Source organism: Coenobita brevimanus, chromosome 73, assembly GCF_032717465.1.
Source record: "Coenobita brevimanus isolate Jiangsu-jjx chromosome 73, ASM3271746v2, whole genome shotgun sequence".
In the NCBI taxonomy this organism is placed as follows: Eukaryota; Metazoa; Arthropoda; class Malacostraca; order Decapoda; family Coenobitidae; genus Coenobita; species Coenobita brevimanus.
In genome coordinates this window covers 35,504,001-35,513,102 of record NC_137026.1, presented here as the reverse complement: position 1 = coordinate 35,513,102, position 9,102 = coordinate 35,504,001, and the positions used below count along the sequence as shown (strand labels likewise).

Here is a 9,102-nt window from a genome sequence, read left to right as displayed (position 1 = left end):
GACAGATATAGATAGATACATAAATACAGGGACAGACAGACAGATAGACCGATAGACAGACAGACAGAAACCCTAAACAGCCAGCCGGACAGCAAGATAGATTGATAGATACATAGACAGACAAAGAAAAAAACACAAAGCTATCCAATCAAAAATAATAATCTATCTACCCATATCTATAATAATAATAATAATAATAATAATAATAATAACAACAACAACAAAATCTAAACGAGGCCAGGGATCGAGTCGGGCTGGGCATTCGGATGAGCTGCTGCCACGGCCGGATTCGCACCCAGGCTCTCGTCAACTCGCCTTATGGTGGGGTAGGGCGCCATATCAACCATGTATCTGTAGGTGGGTGAAGCTGGGTTGGGATGGGTTAGGATGGGTTGGGGTGGGTTCTCATTTGAAACATAGGTGAGAGAGAGAGAGAGAGAGAGAGAGAGAGAGAGAGAGAGAGAGAGAGAGCAATTCCACTATCTTACCTATTTCTTGCATTGAAGACTTGAGGAACTAGGCAACAGTCCGCCATGGTAAGTTGATCTCCCACGCTGTAGTTCCCGGCACAGTCCTTTAATATCTTCTCTAGGGCTGAGGGGGAGAGAAAGGGGAGGGTTAGAAGTGGAGAGGGAATGGAGGGAGAGGGGAGGAAAGGAGAAAGGGAGAGGGGATCAATGAAGAGAGGGAGAGGGGAGGAGTGTTGAGAAAAGAGAGGTTAAAGTATGGAAGGAAAAGAAGAAAGAAAGGAAGAGACGAAAGCCTGCCTGTTTTCGCTAAATTTCAAAACATCAGCCATATCTGTACACCCACAAATCCAATATTAACGCAGTAACCGCCATCATCATCAATCACTCAGCTGCAAGACTCGAAATCGGAGCCCGCCAATTTTCGCTCATTTTCAAAACATCAGCCATATATTTACGCACCCACAAATCCAGTGTTAATGTAGAACGCTGCCCAATCCATCATTCTATCCTCTCCAACCCTCTGTGCCACGAACATATTTTGCAAAGGCTGAATTCCCGAGCTTATTACTTCACACACCTCACGAACCTTTTTGGCGGGAAGATGGAGAGAACAGGGCTTATTTTGTTACTATTCAGTGTTATTGGGTTACTTTAGTTATATTCCTTTTTTTAATCTTATTTGTATAGCCATTTAGCTGGTTTCTATATTTGTGGTATTTCAGTTTTGTATTTAAATTATCAAACTATCTAGCACATCTCATAAAGGGATTATTCTATGTATTTATCTATTTTATCTTTATGTATCTATTTTATATACTTCTTATTTATTCATTCATCTATTATTTTTCTTTCCTCGTATTTTGGCGGAATTTTAAATAAACATGGCGTGTCTCACCCACAGAGTTATACATATAGAGTGCGCCACCCTGGTTTGAAAGTGACGCAACCGGAAGTGGCTCAGCGGCCATATTGGGATGCCCAGTCTCACGCTCAATTCAAAACAGGTAAGATGTTCTCGCTTCTGGCATCACGGATGATTCCTCTCCTGTGGCTACTGAAGCACTTGTTTTCATGGTTGTATGTGTAAATGGTTCATGGAAACTCCCTGTTGGCTACTTTTTAATTCACAGGCTGGCTGGATCTGAGCGAGCAAACCTCATTCGTCAATGTATTCACATGCTAGCAGATGTAGGGATCAAGGTTATTTCTTTGACATGTGATGGGCCATCCAGTCACATGACCATGTTAAAAGAACTAGGAGCCTCCATGAACCCAGAGAATTTAGACCCAAGTTTTCCACATCCTTCATTACCTCAAGAAAGAGTTTATGTGCTGCTTGACCTTTGTCATATGCTCAAGCTTTTGCGCAACACTTTTGCTGTTTGTGGGTGCATAAAAGATGGATCAGGAAATAAAATAGAATGGAAATATATTCAAGCACTGCATCAACTTCAAGAAGAGGAGGGCCTTCATTTAGGAAATAAACTCAGGGATATCCATCTTTCATGGCACACTCAAAAGATGAAAGTAAAACTTGCTGCGCAAACACTGAGTTCTAGTGTAGCTGATGCATTAATCTTCTGTCGGGATTCATTACATCTCCCACAGTTTAAGGATTGTCAGGGTACAGTTAAATTTCTGCAAATGGCTGATAAACTTTTTGATGTACTGAACTCGAGAAACAAATTTGCTAGAGGAAAGAAAGCAGCACTTCAACCTGAGACAGAAGTAGTTTCAATGTCATTCTTAGATCAAGCATTTGCTAATCTAATGACATCACTAATTCTGATGACATCCTCATGTACAAAACTTCTAGAAAGACACCTTTCATTGGTTTTTTGGCTGCCATTAAGAGTTCAGGCACTTTACTGTATAAACAGTTTGTAGGTGTAAATAAGCCACTCCAGTACTTTCTAACTTATAAGCTGTCACAGGATCACTTAGAACTCTTTTTCTGTGCAATTCGAGCATCTGGTGGCTTTCGAAATAACCCTTCTGCGTTAAACCTCATGGCAGCATACAAGAGACTCCTTCTGAGGCATGAAATAAAAAGGTCAAACGGGAATGTCTCTGCACAAGACCTCACTGAAGTGCTCACATCTGCAACATCTAGCAGTGTCATGAAGAAAGCTTTAGAGGATAAAACTGAAGATATTATGATGGCAAGAAGATATGATATCATTCCTCGTAGTCCTGCCCAAGAAGATCATGATTATGTAGACTGTCCAAACTTTACAGATGTGTCAGATTATGAGGAAGCTGCAGTAGGTTACATTGCCGGATATGCAGTTAAAATGGTAAAGAGAAATATTTCATGTCCAGACTGCTTGTCTGCACTTACAGCAACAGAAATTAAGAACAATGATAAAAGTTGTGCATTGATACTGGTTAAGGACAAAGGCGGCTTGATAAAGCCCTCTAAAAGTGCTGTGTCTGTCTGCAGATCCACAGAGAAAATATTTCAGAAAATGTTGAAGAGTCATGACAAAGAGCTACGTAACATTCCCAGAATTTCCTCTCTAGTTGCATATTTTGTATTGAAAGAGACTGGTAGCACTGCATTTAAAACACATAATTCCCATATGTTTGAATGTTCACCTGATAATAATCACATTTTTTCTCTTATTAAAGCAGTGGTGCTTGCATATTGCAAGATACGTTTGCATCATCTTACAAAAGCAACCACTGCTAAAGTAAGAGGCTGTTATGTTAGGAAAACACTAACTAAGTTAGTATTATTTAAGAACCAGTAAGTGAGGGCACTCACCATCCACTCAATTAATGTAACGCTATTAATAAATTGGTATATGTTCGCTTCTAATCGTTGATTTTTGTGTATCCAAAGTAAAATGGTGCGTAGAGACAAGGTAAGGGGACCGGGAATAACTTTTCTTCTCACTTCATTCAGAGCGCAATAGTAATGGAGAAAAGGCTTAAAATAGCTAAAGTAATTATATTGATAACTGCTCTATCTATTTACATCAGGATATAATGCAAAAAAACACTCGGGAAAGGTTAGTATTTGTGAATTATGATGAGCTGTACGGGAAGGTCGGGACTCGGTAGAGTGGGCATCCTAAGATGGCCGCCGCGCCGGGTCCGCTGGCTTCACTTATCGCCCATACCACAACACAGGGACGCGCGCTCTATATGTATAACTCTGTGGTCTCACCTTGGCTCTCTGCAGGGGGTCTGTGGGTAGGAGCGGCTTCTGTGGGTAAACCTCTTCCAGATACTCCATGATGCTAAGCTGAGGACGACGCAAATTCGTCTTTAATTCAATTCGTGCGAGACAGGAAATAAAAAAGGAATTCAAAAAGTCCTTTAGTAAGTTTAAAACAAATTTCGTCTTTGATTCCATTCATGTGAGACTGGAAGTAAGAAAAATGAATTCAAAACGTTCCTCTCGTAGATTCAAAACACAGCTCCTCTGCTTCCCAACTCCACACTCCTCTCCACCCAAATGACTGTGGTGGAAGGCTGTGGCGATCATCATCCACTCACCTGATGTAGTGCTGCTAATTCTTCCTATATCAACATTCTTTTTCATCTGTCTTCCTCTCTTCCTATTTCTCCATCCCTTCTGTCACTTTTTATTGCTCTTTTCTCCATTCCAGGTGACGGTGGCAGGTGGTCGCGATCATCCACTCACCTGATGTAATACTATTTCTTCCTTTACTATCATTCTTTTTGTTTCCTCCTCACTTCCTATTTTCTCCCATCCTTCCTGTCACTTTTTATTACTCTATCCATTCTAGGTGACTCTACACTGAATGTCAAGTTAAATTTTGCTCCTACTATGGTACGAAAATAACAACAGCTACCACTACTACTACTACCACCACCACCACAACCACAACTACTACGACTATTACTGAAGCCAAATCAACCATACCATATTTAGAACAACACAAACACTACATTTTAACCAATGATCCACGCAAAACACATATATTAAGAAAAATAAATAAAATAATGACCAATGCCACCTACCGACTGCGTGAGTACTTTTCCGTCCACAACAAGGGCTGGGACCTGGGCCATTGGATTCACCTTTTTGAATTCCTCGCTTTGCTGGGTGGGGGAGGAGGTCAAAGATTAGTCAGAAATGGAGGTTTGAGGCATTGAATTCGCCTTTTTTTGAATTCCTCGCTTCGTTTTGTGAGGGAGGAAGCCAAAGATTAGTTAGAAATGGAGGTTTGGGGCATTGAATTCGCCTTTTTGAATTCCTCGCTTTGCTGGGTGGGGGAGGAGGTCAAAGATTAGTCAGAAATGGAGGTTTGGGGCATTGAATTCGCCTTTTTTTGAATTCCTCGCTTCGTTTTGTGAGGGAGGAAGCCAAAGATTAGTTAGAAATAGAGGTTTGGGGCATTGAATTCGCCTTTTTGAATTCCTCGTTTCGTTTTGTGGGAGGTCAAAAATTGGTTAGAAATGGAGGTTTGGGCCACTGAATTCGCCTTTTTGAATTCCTCTTTTGCTGTGTGGGGGAGGAGGCCAAAGACTGGATTGAATTGGAGGTTTGAATATACTAGCATGCCTTATACTGCCTGATTATACACTGATTCACCTCACACTGATAAATACTGTATACTAAGACTGCAGTACTTCTCTCTCTCTCTCTCTCTCTCTCTCTCACACACACACACACACACACACACACACACACACACATTATCACAACTAAATTACTTATCATATTAAATTGCAGCTATATATTGCAAAAACAATTACAGTAATATTTAAAATATGTATAATATAGTTATTAAGAAAATTTATTGAGAGAGAGAGAGAGAGAGAGAGAGAGAGAGAGAGAGAGAGAGAGAATACATAAAGGTAAAAGATCAGCTTACATGTTGCCTGTCTAAGAGGTCGATGGCTTTGTAGTCATACTGGACGCCTTTGTGGGCCAACGCTGCAAAGAAACACCACCATCATTATCCGAGCTCCCTAACGCCTTTTCCTTAGCGATTTAGTTTTGGAACACCCTAAAACCTCGTCCTTAGCGATTTAGTTTTACCCTAACACCTCGTCCTTAAAGATTTAGTTTTACCCTAACACCTCGTCCTTAGCGATTTAGTTTTACCCTAACACCTCGGCCTTAAAGATTTAGTTTTACCCTAACACCTCGTCCTTAGCGATTTAGTCCTGGAACACCCTAACACCTCGTCCTTAGCGCTTTATTTTTGGATATGGCTGGTTAATATCCTTTTGAGTGTTATTTATGCATTTAAAAAACAGAATACGAAAATATGGAGTAATAAGCAAACAAATCGCATAGGAAAAGGTGTTAGGGACCTTCCTTTACCGACGGCTCAGCGTTATCCGTGTCTATCCTGCATCATTTATTTCCTACTCCCACTGCCACCCCCACGCCCACACCAGCAGACTGATCTATTACAAGACCAACCTTTACTAACTCTCATTGCAGTGTACTAAACAGAATAAATGGAAATAAATATGAATAATCATGAGTTAATAAAGTCTATCCAGCTATCCATCTATCTATCTATCTAGAGAGAGAGAGAGAGAGAGAGAGAGAGAACTTACCTATTCTCACTCTCCACGAGCAGGAGCTGAGGAAGTAGGAGTAGAGGACCAGCTGAGGGAGAAAAGAATGTGTTAGTGGTGGTGTGGTGTGGTGGTGTAGGTGTAGAGGGTAGTGGTGTGGTGTAGTGGCATGTTATGGTGTGGAGTGGTGGTGTATGGAGCTGTAAAGTGATGTGGTGGTGGTGGTAGGCCTATATAATGGAATATTATGGTGGTGTGGTGGTGCAGAAAGGTACTGGTGTGATATGGTATGGTGGGATGTTATGGTGTGGTGGTGTAGGAAGGTACTGGTGTGGTGTGGTATGGTGGGATGTTATGGTGTGGTGTTGAGGGTGTGGTGTGGTGTGGTGGTGTAGGAAGGTACTGGTGTGATGTGGTATAGTGGGATGTTGTGATGTGGTGTGGTGGTTTAGGAAGGCAAAGGTGTAATTTAGTGATGATGCTGTTGTTCTGAGTGCAATAGTATAACGAACATTAATTTAAACCTCATAAAACTTAATTAAATCGTCAAATACAAAGTCCTTTTGTTTATTTACTTACTTACGCTGTTATCTAAACGTACTAGCAATTTTTACATACCAGAAATGGAGAGTGATAAAGAGGAGATAAATGAAGATGTTTCGTTTGAGCTTATCATGTTGCTACGTAATGGTGATGCACTGTGGGTTATCTCTTACCCCCACTTGTCTCCACGTCCTACATCTCTCCCCCTTCTCTTCGTCTTCCGCATCCACTCCTCTTCCTCCATCTCCTCTTTCGCATCCCCTCCTTTATTTCCCTCTCCTCCTCTACCTCACACTCTTCTCTTCTCTCCCATCTCCTCCTCCTCTTCCCATTCTCTTATCCCTTATTCCATCCCATCACCCCATGCCTCCCTAGGTCTTCCCTCATACCTCCTCTCACCCCATGCCCCTCCTCCCCACTACATCCCTTTTCCTCACTGCCCAACCCCACTCCCCCATCCCTCCTCCCCTCTCCCCTGCCCACCTACCTCTACTGCCCAGTTTGGCCTTGGAATCAGTCGCGTCACTGTCACACCACACCTCACTAGATGTTGTTGGGAGGGGAGAGGATAACGAAAAAAAAAAAAAAAAAAAAAAGTACCAGGTATTCGTTTTTTTCTTCCACTTCACCTACCCTGTTCCTTCACTTTCATTATTCAGTCTCTCATTACCTGTATTTTTTTTATATATACCTGGGGGATTTACCTTTTGCAGTGAAGGGGTTAGCAATGAAGAAACTTACATACCGTTTTCGAGTAGCGGCCTTCTATGTTATTAGAAAATTATTGGTTTGGGACTCATTCTTAGACCATACGCGACCTATGGAATCCAATCATTGTCTTTGGCATCACGGACTTCTACATGTGCATTTAAAGAAAAAAAATATATATCAGTTCTAAAGTCTACCTATATTATGTAGGAACTGAATAACTTGAAATATTTATTGCTGTAAAAGTTAAAAATACTGATAGAAATAGCCTAAAGTATATTGAACTGACCTCTTCAATTGTATAAATATTAGTTTGATGTCTGTTAATGAAAGGAAATGACATAAAGCCGAAGATAATATACCTTTGATGAACTCATGTTGCCACACCCACTCTCGCCACACGCACTGCGGTACTGTACTCTGTGGCCAGTCTATCAGTGTTGCTAAGTCCAGCGTAACCCAGTGACCCTTGGATATAGCCCAAATCGCCCAACTATAGCCCAAACTCCCATCTCTAGCCCAAACCCACTCCTCTATCAAATCAAAGTTCATACATTTCAGCTATAAATTGTAATGTACGTATCTTCCTTCACTTCACAGACAGTTCCATCCTTTTTGCTGCTTATATCCTGTAGATCAGCAGCCGAAAAATACATTCTCTCTCCTTCCATCTCCACCGACCTCACTCCCTCTTCACCTCAAACATACCTCACCCTCAACCTCAATCCGCCCTTTCTTCAACCTCAACCTTATCCTACCCCTCCCCTCACCCTCTGCCTATCACTCTTTCACCTCCTCCTTCAGTCCTCCTTACTTCAACTACCTAAACCTCAAGTCAACCTCATTCTTTTCCGATCATCCAGCGTCCTATAGCACATTATTTTGTTCTAACCCTTTCATTAGTATTCACACTGAGGATCCCCGCACTCTAAAGCCATATTGCTGATAATACTGTACAGTTACCAGCAATAATTCACTGTTGCTTCTCTGCTGACTGTGGCTATGGAATGTTACATGAACTACTTTTATCATTGCTCAGATCTCCCCTCCTCATTTTTCTGTGCTAGGATTATGAAACTATTTTAATCACCATCCAGATCCCCCTTTCCCCATATTTATGTGCTGGCAATATGAAACAATTTTTATCATCATCATTCAGAATTCCTGCCCCCAATTTTATGAGCTAGCAAAATGAAACAGACAAGAGAGTGAAAGAAACAAGAGTACTCCCAGCTGTTTGGGGAGGAATTATAAATACGGAAGGCATTACACAATTATCGCAAAAGACTGTCGATGAACTTTTGCTCATGGATATAAATTAGTGAACACTCCTGTCACTTCACGAAAAAATAAAAAAAGTTGGAAAAGCAAATAATACTTAATATACAATACTCCACACAATCTTTACTTTGAGATTCATATACCATTTTAAGCATCCTGAAGTCCAAGCGAAACCTATGACAGATATTATTTAACTTATCATCTAACTGAGCATTAAGGAATTATTTTAAAAAAGTTATTTCACTACACCATTAAATCATTCAAATTTTGTACCGCATAATACACTTCATTAATTAATACAACAGAATGTATAATGTATAAATCTGGCAATCACTTTCACAACCAGTTCTATAATCTATTCTATTGCACTTTCAACACACTACACGCTGCATATCAAAAATAGATCAACTCCTTTACTAGCAAAATATACTCAACATTATCATCACCATTGCATCCCTATTTCCTATTAATAAATGGGACAGGCAATGCAAAATACAGTACCATTAACATTCTACTTCTGTACTGAACTACTTTTCTTCAGCATAAAATTGTCAACTTAAACCCATCAGTACAGTGACGTCTTCTTCAAAAT

At 40.7% G+C, this 9,102-nt stretch overlaps 1 protein-coding gene across 1 annotated transcript; it reads right to left on the bottom strand.

Annotated features, from left to right (window-relative positions):
- Positions 1 to 227: 227 nt before the first annotated feature.
- On the bottom strand, positions 228 to 6,078 carry LOC145407531 (putative maleylacetoacetate isomerase 2; the record flags this gene model as incomplete). Its single annotated transcript, XM_080278455.1, has 7 exons — positions 228 to 351; positions 489 to 594; positions 930 to 1,056; positions 3,643 to 3,720; positions 4,464 to 4,544; positions 5,321 to 5,382; positions 6,018 to 6,078. Coding segments are annotated over 7 exons (639 nt in total), but the record flags the coding sequence as incomplete, so codon positions are not given.
- Positions 6,079 to 9,102: the final 3,024 nt, after the last annotated feature.